Source organism: Schistocerca cancellata, chromosome 1, assembly GCF_023864275.1.
Source record: "Schistocerca cancellata isolate TAMUIC-IGC-003103 chromosome 1, iqSchCanc2.1, whole genome shotgun sequence".
NCBI lineage: Eukaryota > Metazoa > Arthropoda > Insecta > Orthoptera > Acrididae > Schistocerca > Schistocerca cancellata.
In genome coordinates this window covers 318,646,449-318,669,259 of record NC_064626.1, presented here as the reverse complement: position 1 = coordinate 318,669,259, position 22,811 = coordinate 318,646,449, and the positions used below count along the sequence as shown (strand labels likewise).

The window sequence follows — 22,811 nt, the reverse complement described above, 5'->3', positions numbered from 1 at the left end:
CATAGCTTAAGATAAAAAAGTGAATCGGTCTATACGTGGGCGTATTTTTCCAGAGCAAACGAGCTGTACCATTGTAAAGCTGAGTCGTTTCACACAAGTGGCGCACGGAAGACGCAGGTGACGCGTCGTGTGTCCTGCGCAGGGACCGGACAGCGAGAACGCGACGCTGGCAGAGGACGGCGCCCGCGGGCGGGTGAAGCGGGCGGGGGTGCCCGAGGCGGCGCTCGCAGACGACGGCCGCAGCCGGCGCGAGGAGCCGCTCTACGTGGAGGAGCCCGCCTGGGTGAGCCGCAGCTCCGCCCCGCCTGCCACCGCATCCATGTCCGCACCTAACTGCACTTCGCCCCTTTAACTGACCACGTCGTCTGGTACTCACTCTGTTTTTCTGTTTACATTCCAAGGCCGTACGTTCCTAGACGAGTCAATCAGTAAACCGAATAAAAAGTTCTCGGGTTTTCAGCGGTGTCGAGTGATTAAAACTACACGAACTTTCGGTCAAGCACTCCTCGGCCAATGTTAAGTGGTAGGACTGCCTGCGGGCTGCTGGTACGCCCCTTATACAGGGTGAGTCACCTAACATTACCGCTGGATATATTTCGTAAACCACATCAAATACTGACGAATCGATTCCACAGACCGAACGTGAGGAGAGGGGCTACTGTAATTGGTTAATACAAACCATAAAAAAATGCACGGAAGTATGCTTTTTAACACAAACCTACGTTTTTTTAAATGGAACCATGTTAGTTTTGTTAGCACATCTGAATATATAAACAAATACGAAATCAGTGCCGTTTGTTGCACTGTAAAATGTTAATTACATCCGGAGATATTGTAACCTAAAGTTGACGCTTGAGTACCACTCCTCCGCTGTTCGATCGTGTGTGTCGGAAAGCGCCGAATTACGTAGGGAACCAAAGGGAACGGTGATGGACCTTAGGTACAGAAGAGACTGGAACAGCACATTACGTCCACATGCTAACACCTTTTTATTGGTCTTTTTCACTGACGCACATGTACATTACCATGAGGGGTGAGGTACACGCACACACGTCGTTTCCGTTTTCAATTACGGAGTGGAATCGAGTGTGTCCCGAAATGTCAGGCCAACAGATGTTCAATGTGGTGGCCATCATTTGCTGCACACAATTGCAATCTCTGGCGTAATGAATGTCGTACACGCCGCAGTACATCTGGTGTAATGTCGCCGCAGGCTGCCACAATACATTGTTTCATATCCTCTGGGGTTGTAGGCACATCACGGTACACATTCTCCTTTAACGTACCCCACAGAAAGAAGTCCAGAGGTGTAAGATCAGGAGAACGGGCTGGCCAATTTATGCGTCCTCCACCTCCTATGAAACGCCCGTCGAACATCCTTTCAAGGGTCAGCCTAGTGTTAATTGCGGAATGTGCAGGTGCACCATCATGCTGATACCACATACGTCGACGCGTTTCCAATGGGACATTTTCGAGCAAAGTTGGCAGATCATTCTGTACAAAAGCGATGTATGTTGCAGCTGTTTGTTACAACACGCAACTGAACGTCGGAGGCTTCAAGCGTCAACTTTAGGTTACAATATCTCCGGATGTAATTAACATTTTACAATGCAACAAACGGCACTGATTACGTATTTGTTTATATGTTCAGATGTGCTAACAAAAGTAACGTGGTTCCATTAAAAAAAACGTAGGTTTGTGTTAAAAAACATACTTCCGTGCATTTTTGTATGGTTTGTATTAAACAATTACACTAGCCCCTCTCCTCACGTTCGGTCTGTGGAATCGATTCGTCAGTATTTGATGTGGTTTACGAAATATATCCGCGGTAACGTTGGGTGACTCACCCTGTATACACTACCTGCCGGCTGTGAATTCAGTGGCGGGTTACAGCGAGTGACGACGTATGTTTCGTCAAATTGTATCCGGTGTCCGTTTTCTAACTCATGCTTAGCTTGAAATGCATATGTGCCCTCCCTTCACGTGTTAAAGCCAAATATTATGTATATTTATGCGATCGGGAATGCTCATTAGCAGCCATGCTACATGTACATAACAATTAAGCGTCAGCAAGGAGCATTAGTGATGAATGTTGTGCAACCTTAGTAGGGACAAGATCCGACTATTTGGAAATAGGATCCGAGACAAACTTCCGTCACAATGTCTGCATACATGACGTCAGATCCGCCTACCAACAGCGATCTGAACAGCCATTGGCTGAAGGTTTGGATATATGTAGGAAACGAGAGAAGTGTCCTTATTGGCTGAGGAAGAAAGGGGGGGGGAGTCTCTTTTGTCCTCTGGGAAGACAGGGCGAGTTAGTCGCGAAGAGCCACGCAAAACACACGGTCGAGTAACTGGGGCGGCCCTAAAAGAACGGTCGCGAGTGCATATTTCAGATGTTAAACAAGATATAAAGTGAAGTTATTAGTTATAAGAACGCCACCTGTCGTGGGTAGTGTCTATCATTATGTAAAGTCAGAAAAATGTGTTAATGTGTGTACAGGGTCGAATATAACGGCGTAGACCAGAGCCGCCATATTGCAAATACTGATTCTGTGACGTGTCTGACAAAGCAATTTCTGTATTAAAACAAGTATAGTTCAAACGTTGTTGGCCATTAACAACTGGCATCCCTGAACACTCCCCTTCAGCAGGATCACCACCTACATAGAACCTGGCGACTGAGCGCTCCTACTGTGCTACGAGGGACTTACCGACGCAGCAGGACACCAGGTTAGTGACACCACCCAGAGAAGTACTTCCTTCTCGCTACAATGCCAATGACGGTATTGTAAGCCAAAGCAGATTTCTCGGGATAGCGTAGGCGATAAAACCTCACGTTCCTTCTTGCACTGTTCCACAACTGTTTGTCCGACGTAAGACTGGCCACACTCGCAATATATCCCGTAGATCCCACGTGTTCCGAGACCTGATGCATCTGTAACTAGTCTCAATAATTGACAGATTTTTGTCAGAGGTCTGAAGATTGATTTCATCTTGTATCTTTTCAGTAGACGGCTTACGTTGCTTGACACAGAGCCGTAGAATGTCGAGAAAGCAGATTTTTTTTTCCTGCTTCTCGTCGGTGACCATATTGTGCTTCTTCCTTGATATAACTTAATTTATTTGACGAACTTAATAGTCATGCATATAAGTGATGTACCAGCAGCCCACTGGTAGTAGGCCTATACCACTCGCCACTTTACAACGGGTGCTTGGCCGGAAGGTTGTGTAATTTTAATCACTTGACGCTGCTGGGAACCCTAGAACTTTTTATTCAGTGCTATCACCACGAGATTCTGAATTCTTATGTCAACCAATATACTGGTTGTTTCCATTCGATTTCACCATACTGTATCTTCTCACCAATGAACATAGAAAATTTAACTTTGGCACAGAACTGCAAAGCTTTTACTTTTAAGAGAACCACATGATTTTAAAAGTTTATATATTTTACATGCAAGCATGCACAGCCTTGTGGGTATTGTTTTCATTTAAGTTTACAATCAAAGTTTTCATTTACCTTTCACCAATAGTTATGACGCGCTTGTAGCAGTTGAATCGATTCCCGGCGGGGTCAGGGATTTTCTCTGCCTCTAGATGGCTGGGTGTTGTGTGCTGTCCTTAGGTTAGTTAGGTTTAAGTAGTTCTAAGTTCTAGGGGACTTATGACCACAGCAGTTGAGTCCCATAGTGCTCAGAGGCATTTGAACCATTTTTTAGCAGTTGAATCCTGCGTTGCGTGAAACATAACGGTCGCCGTAAAATACGAACGACGGACATTCGAGGATTGGCTAATCCTTGGCTGGTACGACGAATAAATGCGAAAAACTGTCGAATTTGCTCTACGTCTTTAACGACCGTATGGTGCTTTACCCCTTCCATAATCACAGTTTTTAAGCCGCTGTTGCCGTCTTCGAATACTTTTGAGGTATAGGAAGTGCAGTCCCATACTACTGACGAAAATGAGGTCGCACAGCTGTAACAGAACTGAACCTCTTGAAAAGGAGATCGCAGAACGCCTTTTCTCGGTATGTTGTCATCAAGAGCAATGAACGAGCGAGCGAGTACACCAAGTTTCTACCTTCAGTCATGTGCGAGATATACTCTCGTGAAATACGATGAATTTGTTTGGAACACCCTGTATCACTCCCTCCAAAATAAACCTCGCGAAAACGCCACAAAGGTAAAATTAGATATATGCGAGCTCATACGGACCCTTACCAACAGCGGTTTTTTCAAGTGCTATGTTCACGGCTGGAACAGGAAAAAGAGGGTGAAGAGTGGCAGTCGTACATCAAGTAGTCTCCGTCACAGACTGTAAGGTGATTTGTCAAGTGCAGACATAACTACAGAGCAAAGGCACGGCACCCAGTAAGACTGTCTGATACGGCACTACACACTTCTGCTTGTTGGCTTATTAAGCCTCATGGTAATCTATCAGTTACAGCTCGTATGGCCTCTTAGCATTCAAAAAGAACCTCAACATTTAATATGCTCTTTATTTTTTTACCATAGTCACCTTCTCAAACATATTGTTATCAAAAACATAGAAATGCGTTTGAATATTCTCAATAAAATAAAACCTGTCCAGTATAAAAATATAAATATATAACTCATCTTCAATCTTTTCAATAATGTGTATGTTCGTCGATTCAGCTCTTTCTTCAGATTTCTGGAAAAAACTGGGAGCCCAACCAGGCGAATGAAGATGATGTGGAAGCATTTCGAAGCGAAGGTCGCGCAAGTTTACAGCAAATACGCCCCGTGTATGGAAGGGCGCGTTATTATGGGAGAAAAACTTTTTTTTCTCTCTGCGGGATACGAAAGTTTCATCCGCCGTGATGATTCTACTGTTGCGATGGGAATTTGTCAGCTTCATCGTATCCATAATTTTATCCACAGTTGGAACCCTTGGATGCACATTCTCTTCTACACGCGTTTCGACCGCTCAGTCTCTGGTCATTGTTAAGAATTCATGCGTGGCCAGCAGCTACGAAACACCAAAGAAACTTATTGGATTTGCTCTTCAGAGAGTCTAAACACTTTTGACCAAGTTTCATGTGTATACCTCAGTGATCGATGGTAAACAGAAGCGGCACTTAACAAGTGCGAAGTCTTGCCATACCCCTAACTTAGTATCTTTGCACACAGCATACAGAGACCTACCCAGTGTCAGCAAGCCCCTATCCCTTCAGACGCTGAACTTTGAAAATTCTTAGTTAATAGAACAGTACGCAAGACACATCTAAATCAAGTAAGTAGTTATAAACATGGCATGAAGATAATTTTTGCAGTGCGGACGCATTTAGTCATAATAAACTGCAATAAAATAAAAATACGTACTAAATAAAAATAAACTGATGTATGACGTCATTCAGCAATCATACACGAGTAAGTTAAAAACGCTGAGATTAATTATACAGATCAGTGCTCTTAATAATTCAGAATAGTCTAGCGTCTGAGGCACTTATCACTTCACTGTAATAGTCATAAGGCTTGTCTCCTGACTATCGCATCGTGAACACAGAACGACAAGTTTAAGGGCAGTATCTGAAGGAGTGTCAAATGCTCCTGACTAATAAAAATTATATGTATACTAAGATGGTATCTGTTCTTTCAGCCGCGCGGGATTAGCCGAGCGGTCTGAGGCGCTGCAGTCTTGGGCTGTGCGGCTGGTCCCGGCGGAGGTTCGAGTCCTCCCTCGGGCATGGGTGTGTGTGTTTGTCTTTAGGATAATTTAGGTTAAATAATGTGTAAGCTTAGGGACTGATGACCTTAGCAGTGAAGTCCCATAAGATTTCACACACATTTGAACTTTTTTTTTGTTCTTTCGGACATGTCCGAAAGAACAGATGCCATCTTAGTATACATATAATTAAGCCTCACCGGCCACTTGACCATCTTCTTCTTCTGTGCTAATGCACAAACAGTGTCCGAACTCTTACGGGAATCGGCAACGCGCCGCGGGTAATGAGTATAATGGGCGGGGGCACTAAGAAAGTAGTGCGGGACAATACGTTGAGAATGTGGGGTTTCGCGGGGGGCGTGCCAGAGATAAATCTCTGCAGTCGCGCTATCCTCTGTGTCCTCGGTGGCTCAGATGGATAGAGCTTCTGCCATGTAAGCAGAAGATCCCAGGTTCGAGTCCCGGTCGGGGCACACATTTTCATCTGTCCCCGTTGACGTATGTCAACGCCTGTAAGCAGCTAACGGCGTTCATTTCATTGTAAATAAAAATTCATGACCTGCCGGAAAATCGGCAACGCTTGCTCACGGATGACTAATCCCACGATCTTCCTATGCTAAGGAGCACTCAGCCGTGTCGCGTGCCTGATTTGACACTGCCTGGTTAGCACCACCTACGCCTGCTACACTAAGGGGAGCTCTGCCATTTCTAAGCGCCAAAGCAGAAGTACCGTACAAAAACGGCGAGATAAATACAATGTCAGCAGAAGGTTGGATTGGGAAGGGTGAGGCAGGGCAATTTGTCGTGTCCTTTTCAAAAACAACCACCCTGGCATTTGCCTAAAAAGCGATTTAGAGAAATCGTGTAGAATATACATTGCCGGAAAAAATTAGTACTGCCTTTTAGGGATTTCCAATTAACTCAAGATTTATTGTTGCAACAGTGCATATGGAGTACATGAAATGATTACATATACAAATCACTAGCACAAGCGCTTCTGAGGTATCAAGTGTCGACACATGCTGAAATACCTATATTAGTACGTGGCGTAGCCTCTACAGGCGGCAATGCAGGCGCTAACTTTGGCATCAAGTCGGTGGTACAGATGGCGAATACCGTCCTGGGAAACGTTATGCCACACCTGACCAACATGTTCACGTAATTCTGTAACAGTTGTTGGCTGACGATTCACACGAGGCACTTCTCGTTCCTCGTTCGGAGACAAGTCTGGAGATCGTGCTGGCCGCAAAGTTGCTGCACGTCTTGCAGAGTACGCTGAGTTTCACTGTCAGTGTGTGGGCGAGCATTATTCCGTTGTAAGAACGACAAAAGAACGAGTCTTACAACATTCTGCTCATACGGAGCGCTGGTTAGTGTCCCCTCCAGAAACACCAAAGGTTAACAAGAGTTGTAGCTTACCGCACACCAGACCATAATGTCTAGGGGTGCGGGGAGGGGGCAGTGTGCCTTGGACGATGCACCCGACGAGACAGTGCTCACCAGGTCTACGTCGTAATCCCAAACGACCATCACTTGCGTGCACTTCATCGCTGAAGACCACGACGCGCCATACCATCTTTCTAATGATCCTCTGACAGTACTCGTCAAGCCATGCACATCGATGCTGCGGCGTGAGTGGAAGAGCGGCTAGAGATGTGCGTCCCGGAAGTCCCACTACTAATAACCTGTTCGCAACAGTTCGTGTTGAGACGTCTCGGCTCACAAGGCATCTTACCTGTGCTATGATAGCTGTACGATCTGCCACATTTTCCCTTACAATACGACGATCCTGGCGAGCGTTTGCGCTACGTGGACGTCAAGAACCACATCTATGGGTGTGAGAATTTTCGCGTGTTCACAGAAACCACATCGTTGCGCAACTGACGCAGCACGTCCATCTTGTGTGGCTATTCAGCGAAAGGACCATCCCACCATTCGGAAGGCCCCTTTCAAGTTAGCTTAATTGGCTGTAGGAAGCACGAGTGCGTCTCCATGGCTTGGTTGCCTGCCTGCTTCACACGTTTGCACCACACTGAGCCTTCTGGCTGTAAGCATTCCCTATTAACGGGTACACACAGATGACGCTCTGGTAGCTATTCTACTAAGCTATCTGTTGGCGGACGACGTTGAAACAATTATCAGGACATGTACTAGCCCCCAGATGGCATATGCTGTCATTGGATCGAAATCGACGTAGTCTTTTCAGGTTTATTAATTTTTTTGCGGCAATGTATGTCTGGATCGCTCGACAGGGACTGACTCATCGTTCTCTCGAATGCGAGTCTAACTTCTTAGCACTGCAGCACCTCGCTCCGTAATGGTACGAGGCACCGTGCACAACAATAAAGCTCGGCACTACGAAGTGCTTGATGCAAATATCAAATATTTTCCAGAATGTATCTTTCACTCTGCATTGGAACTGGTGCTGTTTAGAAACTACATAGGGGATTAAAACTGTGCACTGGACCGCAGTGCTCTTACCGACTGACGTATCGTGGCATGACTCAAGAGCCGTACTTACAGCTGCAATTCTGCTGGCACCTCTCTTCTACTTTCCAAACGACACAGAAGCTCTCCTTCATAACTTGCGGGATTAGCATTCCTCGAACAATATAAAAGGTTTTCGAAAATTGCCGTTACAAACTTCTAGGATTTGTAGGGGGGAGTCAGTACATAGCATCCTGGATAAGAACCCATGTCCGGAAACTTGACGTTTCCGTTCTGCGACGGTTTCAGTTCAGATGTTTAACTCATCCACTTCTGCTTGAGGAACTGAATTAGGCTTAATGCAGTACAATAGTTCGGCAACAATTCGAAAACATACATTTATCACTTAAGCACATTTATTAATATTAACACTTAAACATTACGTGTTTATTCCATAACAAAAAATAACCCAGCATACCATACGTACAGAAGAGTACTGATGCATTACAACAGCGGCTCGACGTGGCGACCACCAACTTCGCTACAGACATCGTCCCTATGAAGCATGTTCTGGTACACACTCTCTATCCGATCTAATCTCCCTTCAATTTCGAATGCAGCGAGCAGTACTCATACCATTAGGTCTTCCTCTGTCTTAGATTATACTTTGCATGCGACCACACAAGTAGTACTCCACAGGAGTTAAATCTGGCGATCGCGACGGCCACGCTGTTGGACACTTAGGCCTATCCATTTTTTACCACATAGTTTGTTGAGATGTTTCCACATCGCAAGTGAGATGTGAGTTGGTGCACCATCGTGCTGAAACCACATTTCCTGACAAACACTAGGTGGCACAGCTTTCAAGAACGGATCCAAAAGGTTTTGTAGGAAGACCGCGTGTGCAGGACCAGGTAGCTTCAGTGGAACGAAGTATGGCCCAATCACATTACCGTATAGAATGTCTGCCCAAACATTAATAACAAACAGGTTCTAAAATCCCTGAACATGCATGTCACGAGGGTTTTTGTGTGCCCAGACATGACTGTTTGGCGAATTCAGAACACTGTCCTTAATAAACTTACATTCATCTGTGCACAGAATTCGACATAAAAACAGGGGTGCAGCGATGCAGGAACCAACGCGTTGTGGAGAACCGACTGGACACAAGTTTGCATCCTTTTGGTACGGATGTAATTGTTGTTCACGAGCCAGCCGGTGTGGCCGAGCGCTTCTCGGCGCTTTAGTCTGGAACCGCGCGACCACTACGGTCGCAGGTTCGAATCCTGCCTCGGGCATGGATGTGTGTGATGTCCTTAGGTTAGTTATGTTTACGTAGTTCTAAGTTCTAGGGGACTGATGACCTCAGATGTTAAGTCCCATAGTGCTCAGAGCCATTTGAACCATTTTTGTTGTTCACGCAGAACTAATACCCGTTGCACCCGCAACTGTTCTAGTACTTGTTGATGAACTCTCTTCAACGCGATGGAATACATCATCTTGAAATTCGGGCGTGCGGCGTTTCCGTGGAGCACCACAGTCCTGTCTCCTCACGGTGGAGGTACCCACGCCGCTGCGGAAATTGGGCAAAAAGTTTGTGCGATGGCGTGCTACGTTGTGGAAAGAATGCGTGTTACAGTCGACTAGGAGCTTTCCGCCACGTCGAGCTTCGCCATACACAAGCAGCACATCTGTGTATTCCGAAAACGTGTACCGACCCACGTTTACTGTAACGGAGACGCACGGGCGTCGAATAGTTCTCGCAGCACAGGAGACTTTAAGTCACAGAAGGTGACCGTCTGACGTAGTACACGCCATCCTGTCTACCCCGTTGCATTCCAGGATAAGCAATTCTGACAGTCTTCTTGTTGTGTACATAGTTCCGCGTAGTCAGCGCGTACACAACTTTCCCATTAGAGCGCGCCCCGCTAAGCACAACAGCGCAGGCGCAGCGCTCGTCCGTCTCCGCACTACGAGATGGCGTTACCTAAGAGACGGACCAAATTCTGCTTCCGCCGATCCGCGTATTAATATGTCACGCAGCCAATGAGATTGCTGCTAACATAGAACCTTTTCTCCTCGCGGATCACACTCGCGCAGTGATACCTGAACGCGCGAGGTATTATAACGAGTGTACAGACCTCCGATGAGTCAGTCTGCATTAGTCTGCATTTGTCTGTACCAGTCTATAGTCAAGTTTCAGTCTGCGCCTAATAAGATTATCATATTCCTGTACATAGCCATGAAGAGAAATGTATAGACACTTTGTCAAGTATCAGATATATGTGAGAATAAGATTAACGTACGAAGACCAAAGGAACTTCAGATTGTCAATTGTAAACACCATCCAGAATCAAGTTACGTAATATCTATGTTTTTTATTATTTTAATAAATGTGTGTGAAAATTAATCAAGTTCTGTTTAAAGTTGGTCACCGTCAATCTGCTACTGTAAGCGTGCAAGTGGCATTTCTATCGTCTGACCTAACGGCAGAAGATAAACACCCACGATAAGACCACGAGACATATTGCTGACACTCGCCTACTTCGTTAGAGCGACAAGTCAAATAATCTGATGGTGTGTGTACCGAAGGTCTTACAGTACGCACACCACATTTCTCTTTCCCTCAGCAGACGTCGACGCGTTACTCATCTGAAATGAAACCGTGGTAGAACGGAAACTACGCGTTTCCGGACATCGATTCCTACTCAAAATATTATGTACTGACTACCCTCTACAAATCCTAGAAGACTGTGACGGGAATTTCGGCATACCCCGTATATCGCAGAGGAATGAGATCGCCATTGGTCACTGGCTGTAAGGACGGATCATGTGCCGTGCCTGGATAGCACTGCCAGCGAAGGGCAAAGCTCCGAGTTGGAGTCGCGGTCCGGCACACATTTTTGATGTGCCGAGGAGATTCCCTTCGCGCATACATTGTTGTTGGCCTCGCGTTGCTTCCAGTATGAGGGCGGTGGCGGTTGCAGGTGCTGCTCGACCGGCGCGAGACGCTGGGGCCGGCGCGGCAGGCGGTGGCAGCGGCGGTGCCGATGCCCGCGGGTGTGGGCGACGCCTTTTGGGTGGCGCGCGGCCGCCGACGGGAGATGTCCGCCTCCTCCGCCTCCGCCGAGGGGCCCTTCTGGGCGGCGAGGGGCCGCCGCGAGATGGAGTTCTTCTGGCCCACCAGGGGAAAGCGCGACCAGGAAGGTACACCTTACTCTGCCCTACCTTCTAACATTGCGCACTGCTTATTTATTTGCATCTGGGTACGGCTGTGTCCGCAGCACTATACTTACGATGTGCTATTTCTTTAGCGGTCTCCATGTAGTCACGCTAGTTACAAATCGCCTTTCCTGTAATGCTATAACGGGCGACACTGAGGAGATTCAGATAATATGTTCACAAAATTCAAATATTCAAATGTGTGTGACATCTTATGGGACTTGACTGCTAAGGTCATCAGTCCCTGACCTTACACAGTACTCAACCTAAATTATCCTAAGCGCCAACAAACACACCCATGCCCAAGGGAGGACTCGAGCCTCCGCCGGGACTAGCCGCACAGTCCATGACTGCAGTGCCTTAGACCGCTCGGCAATTTGTTCACCTCAAATATTTTCGGAACCGTATAAAATATCGTGATTCTGTTGTCACAGAGCCGGCCGGGGTGGCCGAAAGTTTCTAGGCGCTACCGTCTGGAACTGCGCGATCGCTACGGTCGCAGGTTCGAATCCTGCCTCGGGCATGGATGTGTGTGATGTCCTTAGGTTAGTTAGGTTTAAGTAGTTCTAAGTTCTAGGGGACTGATGACCTCAGAAGTTAAGTCCCATAGTGCTCAGAGCCATTTGAACCATTTTTTTGTTTTCACATAGATGAATTGTGAGAAAGTCTTCACTAAAAGACGTATAGTCTCTTTTCATGGCTGTATTAATTACACAGGTATTGATATCAACTACAAGTATAGTGGTTTTTAAAGAGACAAATTGAACTGTATTTCTCTCTTCGAAATCAGATTACTGGTTTCAGGGTAATTACAATATTTATCTCAGGATTAGTTTGTTTTGAATGCGAAACAGATTGCGGTCTTCTGTGGAAGTTTGTGATTTCGTTCACAAACGAAAAAATACTTCACATCGGATATGGAGGAAACAGAGTGACTTACCACTGCGAAACCGATGTAAAAGGGGCGTATGGGAAATGTAGCGATTTTGTTATAGCTTTGCCTTATTCTAACCAGTTCTGTTTTGGAAATACTTAATGCTACCTCATCGGCGTAGGCAAGTCTAGTAATGTTCACCTCCCGCATCTGTATTCCCTGTGGATTAGTCTTGGTAAATTCTCTATCAATCCTCTCTAAGACTAGGTTAAATAAAATAAGTGAAATGGCGTCACCGTGTCTCAGGCCATTGCACACCTCAAAATTTTCCGTTTCCCCTACCTCGTCACTATACGACAAAGTTTCATCTATATACATTTTAATTAATCTGATGAACTTCGAAAGTATTTTAAATTCCGTCATATTTAGGAGTGTCTGTCGGTGTACGCAATCATAGGCCTTTCTGAAATCTAGAAATAATACGTGGACATCTACTTCTTTTATTGGGACCTGCCTATTTAATAAGCAAATCTATATGATTTTATAAGTGGCACCTAGCAACCAATTCTTCTGTGGTTATTGCACATAAGGGGATCATTCTTCTTAAATATAGGGCATATAATTGCGGTTTTTCAGTCTGCAGGTATAATTTCTGTCTTCCAAGTTGTTTCTATTGAAGACTATAGCTCTAGTTTCAGTTGTGGTCCTCCATTCCTTGATAACTCAACGTATATCTAGCTTTCATCAAATGCTTTAAATGGCCCTCAGCACTATGGGACTTAACATCTGAGATCATCAGTCTCCAAGACTTAGAACTACTTAAACCTAACTAACCTAAGGACATCACACACATCCATGCCCGAGGCTGGATTCGAACCTGCGACCGTAGCAGCAGCGAGGTTCCGGACTGAAGCGCCTAGAACCGCTCGTCCACAACGGCCGGCTCTAGCCTTCATCACAAGCATTGTTATTCTTTAATTTTTTTATTGCTTGCCGTATTATGTTTACTGGTGGGGTGATGACTTTAACAGGGACTGCATCAGATTCTACTTGAGCAGCTGTGAGAAGTACGTCTTTCCATCTTTTTTGTTTGTCACTTTTATTGGTCAATATTTTCCTATGCTGATCCTTTATAAACTGTTCACTTCTAGTTAATTTACGAAAATATTTCCTTATTTAACTTGCCCTGTGATGCTTGAAACCATCCTCCGTTTCCCTTATCATATTCTGTAATATTCCCTTTACTCTTGTTTTGGAGTCCTTTGTGTTTCCTGCCCTATATTATAGCATATTTCCTTCAGTGTCATTGTTTCTTTCTTGAATCCACGCTTTTCTCCCATTTTTCTCTCCAGTACTTTCTTGGTATTTACATTAAACAAAATTTTGCCACATAGTTTTCTTTTCCGTATATATTTGGAACTTACTTCTTGAACACTCCTCCTAAGCGGCTCTATCTGCTTTTGACATTTTGGTATTCCCTCTTGGCCAGTCTAGTTTCTGTTAGGTTACTTTCCATTTCTTTTATACGTTTTCTTTTATATCTTCTTTAACCAAATTTCCTATGTTGCATCTAGTAATTTCCACTATATTTAGTTTCCTTTTCGTTTTTGATTAAGAAATGTAAATTATACATTTCAGCAATCATTTGTCCTTTTTAAATTTTATTATGCACATCCAGATTTCGGCTACAAGCTATCCATTCTCAATGCACTATTATTTTCGCTCAATGCATGTAGGTTCATTAAACTGTGGGTGGAGCCCGATCAACAGGGGCTTACATGCTTTGAGTGAAAATAATAGTGCATTGAGAATGGCTTGCTTCTAGGCGAAATCTGGAAAAAAAAAATTTAAGTCCGCAGCTCGTGGTCGTGCGGTAGCGTTCTCGCTTCCCACGCCCGGGTTCGATTCCCGGCGGGGTCAGGGATTTTCTCTGCCTCGTGATGACTGGGTGTTGTGTGCTGTCATTAGGTTAGTTACGTTTAAGTAGTTCTAAGTTCTAGGGGACTGATGACCATAGATGTTAAGTCCCATAGTGCTCAGAGACATAGTGCTCAGAGCCAATAAAATTTAAAAAGGACGACTGATTGTTGCAATCCATAATTTACAAGTCAATATGACAGTCGCTGAGTGCAACCGCTTTCCGAATGGACGATTGAGAAATTATTTCTGTCACCATCCTCAGCTTTAAAGGTTCTAATATCTTTAATACTGTTTTGGAATCATTTTTCGATAACTGCATGTCAACTCTATTCACTACCTTTCCATCTGGTGATATCCACGACTCTAAATTAATGCGTCTGTATTGAAATTTTGTGCTGTTGAGCCTGAGATCATTAGTCACTGTAAATTTTGTAACCTGAACCCCATTATCTGAGATTTCCTCGTGTAAGCTGAAATAGCCGTGGTTGGTTTGTAAAATTTTTCCTTTCCTATTTTGGCATTAAAACTCTCCTAATAATACTTTTGCATTATGCTTACTCATTGAGTCGTACATGTTTTCCCGTTGACTGTTGAATTCTTGGGTATATGTGCATTTAGAGACGTAATTTCTAACCACTGAGTGAATTGTGATGTATGATATTCGATTATTAACGTGTCTGAATTCTTTTATTGAATAATTTAATGATTTGTGAACCTAGAATCCGGTTCCAAATTTATGGTATAAGTCGCAGTTTCCGTAAATTATTCTCCTGTCTCCTATTTTCAGTGACCCCATTCATTGCCATCTTACTCCATAAGAGCTACCAGCTGTACCCTGTATTTGTCTAATTCGTTTACTAGTGTGTGGGTATTTCCAGGGCAGTATATGTTTCTGATATTCGAAGAAACAAAAAAATATCCCTACACTTTTGCCAACTTTGTTTCCAGTAAATTCTTTTCTTTTTCCGAGTCATGCTTTGAGTATCCTGACCTGTCAGCATTTACTTGAGTAGGTTGGTGGACCTCTGCACAGCCTCCAACCTGAACGATCAGGAGCCATGATTTTGGGATGCTCTACCCCTAGAATTAGGGAAATAGAAGCAGAAATTAGGGAATTAGAAGCAGAAAGGTGGAGGAGGAGGAGATTAGTGTTTAACGTCCCGTCGACAACGAGGTCATTAGAGACGGAGCGCAAGCTCGGGTTAGGCAAGGACGGGGAAGGAAATCGGCCGTGCCCTTTCAAAGGAACCATCCCGGCATTTGCCTGAAAGGATTTGGGGAAATCACGGAAAACGTAAATCAGGATGGCCGGAGACGGGATTGAACCGTCGTCCTCACGAATGCGGGTCGAGTGTGTAGCCACTGGGCCACCTCGCTCGGTGTGAAAAGGTGGAGCTCATAGTGACATCTATGTAATTGATATAGATATAAAGAGAACCTATATATGTCATTTATTAAAGATTTTCACACAACTTATCTGGGTGAAAACAGAATTGAACGGATCTGGAAATATCCGAGCTAAACGACTACGCTTAACTCCATCACCCTGTATGTGAGGCTATGTCTGAATACATTCTTCCGCTTTCTGAGTGGTATGTTAGTTTCACTTAGCGCCACATAGTAATTTTAAGTGTGAACCCCAGGCAGATTCCTACGATTTTGTCATTGTGGCATTCAATGAGCATTTGGACGCTAACTCAAATATGTCCATTTTGATGGGTTAGACTACAGCAGACACTTGAAAATGACTTCACAGCAATGAAAACAAAATAAAAAGAGGTTTTAAGCCGTCGAATAGTAGCCAGTATGGCAGAATATTATCATTCAGACGATTTGTGGTGGCTGTGGAGCTCGTTAGAAGTAAAATATTTAGTATGTGAAACACTTGGTGCCTCGAAACAACAGCTGACGTGGAGAACGTAATGGCAGTCTCACATTTTACTTTGCAAGTGAGACTGTGTACTATGTAAGACATCTGGTACATTCAACAGATCGACCAAGCGAGGTGTGTGACTCATGCGACAACAAATGATTTTTCGTTCTACCTGTAATAACAATGAGGCGCGCGACAAGTTACAGTTGCGAAGAACAATCACAAATGGTGTCTGCACGAGAGTTGCGAGATGACTTCCAGACGCCACGGGATAAGCCATGAACGCAAAAAGCCAATTGGTTTGCGACGAAAAAAAGTGCCAGAAAAAAGCCAACTGAAGCTAAACTAGCCACATTACATGAACAATTGCACTGTTAATCGTAAAATATGGTTAGTTACAAGAATGGGGTATAAATCTAATTTAGGAAGCTCAGATGATACTGCAAGTCAATTGCCTACCGAAGGAATGATTTCCGTCGCTGAAGTTGAGAGAGGTGCCTAATTTTACTGAAACATCTGGCCAAGTTCATGATGGATGTGACAGCATTTTTAGTACTATGTTTTATATTTTGAGATTAATGGAAAATAATCATCTGATCTTCAACAGTCATGGTATACTTATTCTTTACACACATAATTTATCTACGAACTATAACAGTAGTCCTCAATCTTTCCGAGACCATTACCCCTGTGCGCAGTCAGATGTTAGACAGTACCCACCATTACCAACAGCAACATAAGTACCTATGATGATATTTAATTCTTGTGGATGTTTTATTGAACCGCTAACTAATGAGACCATTGGTGCAGCTTATTTATAATAACTTTTATTTATTTATTTTTTGGGATGATTAAGCAATTCTCAGTGCATCGCGAGTGCTACTTAAAACTCCTCCTCAGAAAAGAAACAAAACACTTGTTAGAAAACATGCTTCCACTGCACCACTCCTCTCCCTAGCGACACTTGCTTCACCAGTCAACCTAACTAAAATGTGTGCGCTTACTGTTTGTAAATCACTTGACTGTTGCACTCCTTACTTCTGCAACGCCAGAAATTGGAAGACTTCATGCTTATAATGTTTTGCGTCATAAGACTACCACTAATAATAACAATAATATTCTACATCGATACTCAGCAAGCCACCGTGCGTGGTGGAGGGTACTACTTCTAGTCACTTCGTTTCCTGTTCCATTCGCAAACAGAGCGAGGGAAAAACGACTGTCTATATGACTCCGTATGAGCCCTAGTTTCTTGTATCTTAACTTCGTGGTCCTTGCGCGCATTGTGTGTTGGCGGCAGTAGAAGCGTTTGGCAGTCCGCTTCAAATGCCGGTTCTCTAAATTTTCTCAATAGTGTTTCTCGAGAAGAACGTCCCATTTGAGTTCCCGAAGCATCTTCGTAACACTTACGTGTTGTTCCAATCCACCGGTAACAAATTTAGCAGCCCGTCTCTGAACTTCTTCGATCCCTTCCTTCAATCCACCTGGTATGGATCCCAAACACTCGAGCACTACTCAAGAACAGGTCGCATCATCGTCCTACATTCTGTCTCCTTTAAAGGTGAACCAATCTTCTAAAATTCTAGCAATAAACCGAAGTCGATCATTTGCCTTCCCTACCACAGTTCTCACCTTTCGTTCCATCTAACATTGCTTTGCAAAGTTGCGCCCAGACACTTAAACGAGGTGATGTGAAAAGCAGGTCACTAGTAATACTGTATCCGAACATTACAGGTTTGATCTTCCTAATCATCCGCAGTAACTTACATTTTCTTACATTTAGGGCTAGCTGTCATTCACCACAGCAACTGGAAATTTTGTCTGAGTCATTTTGTATCTTCCTACAGTCATTCAACTTCGACACCTTGCCGTAAACCAAGGCCTCATCAGCAGACAACCGCAGATTGCTGCCCACCTTGTCCGCCAAATCATTTGTGTACATAGATAACAACTGCGGTCCTATCACGCTTCCCTGGAGCACGACTGACGTTATCCTCGTCTCTGATGAACACTCTCCGTCTGCTTTGTTTTAGGGCGCATACTGGGTTATATTATTTATTTCCGTTCTATAACAACAACAATAATAATAATGTGTGGGCCCTACAACAGTGTAGCAGTCATTATATAGTTACTGTTGTGTTGTGCTGTCAGTCTGTTCGTTTACTGTTGCGAAATTAATAATGAAGCAATTCTCATATATTGAGGGAACTACCTACAACTTGGGGAATGTACACTCCTGGAAATGGAAAAAAGAACACATTGACACCGGTGTGTCAGACCCACCATACTTGCTCCGGACACTGCGAGAGGGCTGTACAAGCAATGATCACACGCACGGCACAGCGGACACACCAGGAACCGCGGTGTTGGCCGTCGAATGGCGCTAGCTGCGCAGCATTTGTGCACCGCCGCCGTCAGTGTCAGCCAGTTTGCCGTGGCATACGGAGCTCCATCGCAGTCTTTAACACTGGTAGCATGCCGTGACAGCGTGGACGTGAACCGTATGTGCAGTTGACGGACTTTGAGCGAGGGCGTATAGTGGGCATGCGGGAGGCCGGGTGGACGTACCGCCGAATTGCTCAACACGTGGGGCGTGAGGTCTCCACAGTACATCGATGTTGTCGCCAGTGGTCGGCGGAAGGTGCACGTGCCCGTCGACCTGGGACGGGACCGCAGCGACGCACGGATGCACGCCAAGACCGTAGGATCCTACGCAGTGCCGTAGGGGACCGCACCGCCACTTCCCAGCAAATTAGGGACACTGTTGCTCCTGGGGTATCGGCGAGGACCATTCGCAACCGTCTCCATGAAGCTGGGCTACGGTCCCGCACACCGTTAGGCCGTCTTCCGCTCACGCCCCAACATCGTGCAGCCCGCCTCCAGTGGTGTCGCGACAGGCGTGAATGGAGGGACGAATGGAGACGTGTCGTCTTCAGCGATGAGAGTCGCTTCTGCCTTGGTGCCAATGATGGTCGTATGCGTGTTTGGCGCCGTGCAGGTGAGCGCCACAATCAGGACTGCATACGACCGAGGCACACAGGGCCAACACCCGGCATCATGATGTGGGGAGCGATCTCCTACACTGGCCGTACACCACTGGTGATCGTCGAGGGGACACTGAATAGTGCACGGTACATCCAAACCGTCATCGAACCCATCGTTCTACCATTCCTAGACCGGCAAGGGAACTTGCTGTTCCAACAGGACAATGCACGTCCGCATGTATCCCGTGCCACCCAACGTGCTCTAGAGGGTGTAAGTCAACTACCCTGGCCAACAAGATCTCCGGATCTGTCCCCCATTGAGCATGTTTGGGACTGGATGAAGCGTCGTCTCACGCGGTCTGCACGTCCAGCACGAACGCTGGTCCAACTGAGGCGCCAGGTGGAAATGGCATGGCAAGCCGTTCCACAGGACTACATCCAGCATCTCTACGATCGTCTCCATGGGAGAATAGCAGCCTGCATTGCTGCGAAAGGTGGATATACACTGTACTAGTGCCGACATTGTGCATGCTCTGTTGCCTGTGTCTATGTGCCTGTGGTTCTGTCAGTGTGATCATGTGATGTATCTGACCCCAGGAATGTGTCAATAAAGTTTCCCCTTCCTGGGACAATGAATTCATGGTAACACTTATTTCAATTTCCAGGAGTGTAGTTTCATGAGATATTTAAGAATATGTGATATACGTAGCTCAATTTTATTTTCATTGATGCTTGCTACAAATTACAAAGTTTGTGTGTTGTGGGTGGACTATGTGAGGAAGATGTTCATACATCCGTTTCACAAACTGTAACTATCACCACATTGTGTCACACGTTAGTAGTGGTGTATGGAAGAAAACAATTTTTGGTAACGTATGGAATTAGTATTACACTCTTACAAAATATTGATAATAGTAACGACTTTTTAAAAACGATTTAGTTTCTGGGGGTAATCACCCCCCCAGATGGGAACCACTGATCTCGAATAATATCAACTATGGATGACTATTTTGTACTCTCTAATTTGCATTGGTTATCCGAACAGCGATCTCTCTGTAAACGAGGATCTGCGTTCACTGCCAAGAACACATTCTCTTACTTAAGATACAAGTTTCTTTCTTTAATCGTTATTGTGAAACGCCCGGTATTGAAATTGTCAGCTCGACAGTTGGGAAACTGTTCACCTAGCACCCAGTGACCATTATTTCTATGAAGTATTTTTGTTACGTAGGCACTGACTGAGCAATAATGTGTTACGTTCATCCACGGAATAGTTTGATCAGTTTTAGTCGCACGCCCGCGAGTGCGGGTTTGATAGATCTCTCCACCCTACTGTATACTGTGCAAGTGTTTTCACCTCTGCGTAATTACTGAGACCTAAACCCATACAGCCCATTCTTTGGTGCCGCAACATGAGTTTTACCCTCTCTAGTCCTCTAGTCAAGATGTACCCTAAAGCTTTTTTATTGCCTTCTTATTCCACACTTACTCGTGGTTATCTAATCTACTCATCTAATACAGAGCATTCTTCTGCAACATCACATTCCAAGAGCTTCTATTCTCTTCTCGTCTGTACGATACTGCCATAAGATTCCCAGTTTAGGATTGTTCATGCTTAAGAAAAATTCCTCCGAAGTTGGTGACTGTTTAAAACGATTCAGCTCCTTCATATTCCGCATTTAAGCAATAAATGGCTACATTGAAACGTTACCGTGCTCCTCTCAAAGATGATCCACTGAAGGGCGACAAAAAACTGTGTCCCCAGGTGAAAGGAACTAATAGTTCCTAGCATGCTGTTCGAAGAATCGCGATTAAATGCGAATGAAGCTGTTTATGTTACTAACTTATTAGGGAGAATGGTACAGTACACACGTAAAATTAATTATGACAAAGTTTTGCGCAATAAAAGTTCTAATATTACTGTTGCCTGAATACATAGCGAACTGTAATTTCTAGACTATCTTTGACAAAATAAAAAGGAAAATAAACCTTAACACATAAAGATATAACATCTGTTAGTAATTATTACGATTTATTTAGAAAGAAATAGCAATTTAATATGAGATTCATTCTTTGTGCATTTGCTCTGTCTCTTCATTAAACCCAACCGACAGATACAATACTGCAACACGAATATATTGTACATTAGTAACAACGTAAAGCATAACGTCAGTGCTCTTTGTGAAGATCACCAGAATACAAAACTATTTGTTCTTGGGCTCTGCACACAATATGGCGACTTAACTGCATGTAACAAATATTCGCATCTTGCCAGTAAAACACGATCTGACAACCCAGTGGAAGGGTATGGAGGTTGGAGAATGCCTAGAAGACGTTACCTGCCATCAGGTGTAGCGTCAACAGTGAAGTGTGGAGGTTATGGTGGTGGTGGTTGTTGTTGTTTGGTACGGGCTGTTTTTCATGGGAGAGGTGGGGAAATGCTAATTTCGGATGGGTATGAACACAATTTACAGCATTGTGTACTGTGTACAGCAGAGGAACATTTTGGAGACGCTGATTGAGTCTATCAACATGATAATGCATCTCGTCATCTGTGGGGCAATGGTTTGTGGACAATAACATTTCCGATAACAAGTAGCCTGCCCATAGTTCGACTCTAACCTAATGGAACTTATAGGTGCTCAACGCCGGGGTTATTAGCGCTCGAAACCAATGGAACACCTCTGGTTTCGGCTCTTGAGGACGAACGGGCCACTATTCCTCCACAGACACTCAGCAATCTCATTGAAAGAGATCCCAGCACAATTCAAGCCGTCATAATGGCGAAGGGTGGAGAATCCCCATATTAACATCCACTAACAGTTGATCAGACAGTGCAGTTACCGGAAGTACGGATAGTGGCTTACTCTGAAGTCGCCACACTTGTGCCCACAGAGGTAATGGTTGAAGGTGCGGGCGAGGAGGAAGACGCCGGCCTGGCGGGCGAGTGGGCGGCGAGTCGCGACCGGCGCGCGGGTCTGCGCAGCTACCTGGCCTCGAAGTCCGGCGGGCAGTTCTTCGTGCCAGCCAGGGGCAAGCGCGGCAGCCCGCACGCTGGTGAGTCCTGCTCGACTTGCTGCTGCTGTTCTGCGCCCATCTCTACAATCAGTGTGCCCTACTATCATTTGTACCCGCCTGCTGCAGTCAAGCCTTTGTCACACTCTAAAATGTTTACACCACACACTTCCCTCCATCACTAAATTAATTATTCTTTGACACTTCAGTATAAGCACGATCAACCTGTCCCTTGCCAGGTTGTGACAAGAAACTCACTTCTTCCGAGTTCGGTTCAATATCTCTTTATTAGTTAGTCTCCTTACCCACGCCATTTTCAACATTCTTCTATAGCACAACAATTTGAAAGCTGGCCGAGACTACTACTTTGCCATTCCCTCATCTTCATCTTACAATGAAAAATAGCAAAAAATCGTTTTATATTATGGCCACGTTTAGTGTTATTTTCTGTCACATTCGGTGTTATTTCTGCCAAAATTAATGTTGGTTTTTGTTAGCTTCATTGCTGTTTTTGCAAATTAGTTAATACTTCTGCAAAATTCTTTTTTCATTTTCCAAATCCGTTGTTCATTTTCCAAATCCGTTGTTCATTTTCCAAATCCGTTGTTCATTTTCCAAATCCGTTGTTCATTTTCCAAATCCGTTGTTCATTTTCCAAATCCGTTGTTCATTTTCCAAATCCGTTGTTCATTTTCCAAATCCGTTGTTCATTTTCCAAATCCGTTGTTCATTTTCCAAATCCGTTGTTCATTTTCCAAATCCGTTGTTCATTTTCCAAATCCGTTGTCCATTTTCCAAATCCGTT

At 44.7% G+C, this 22,811-nt stretch overlaps 2 protein-coding genes across 5 annotated transcripts in view; one reads left to right on the top strand and one right to left on the bottom strand.

Moving 5' to 3' along the window:
• The window catches only part of LOC126172942 (COMM domain-containing protein 4), a 551,734-nt gene that overhangs the window by 165,561 nt on the left and 363,362 nt on the right, over positions 1 to 22,811 (bottom strand). The gene's annotated exons all lie outside the window — the stretch shown is intronic.
• LOC126173780 (uncharacterized) overlaps positions 1 to 22,811 on the top strand; it is a 66,628-nt gene that overhangs the window by 16,005 nt on the left and 27,812 nt on the right. Inside the window, exons 3-5 of the mRNA XM_049920987.1 lie at positions 143 to 283; positions 11,106 to 11,325; positions 21,887 to 22,048. Coding sequence (XP_049776944.1) covers positions 143 to 283; positions 11,106 to 11,325; positions 21,887 to 22,048 — 523 coding nt within the window. The remainder of the gene's footprint in view (positions 1 to 142; positions 284 to 11,105; positions 11,326 to 21,886; positions 22,049 to 22,811) is intronic.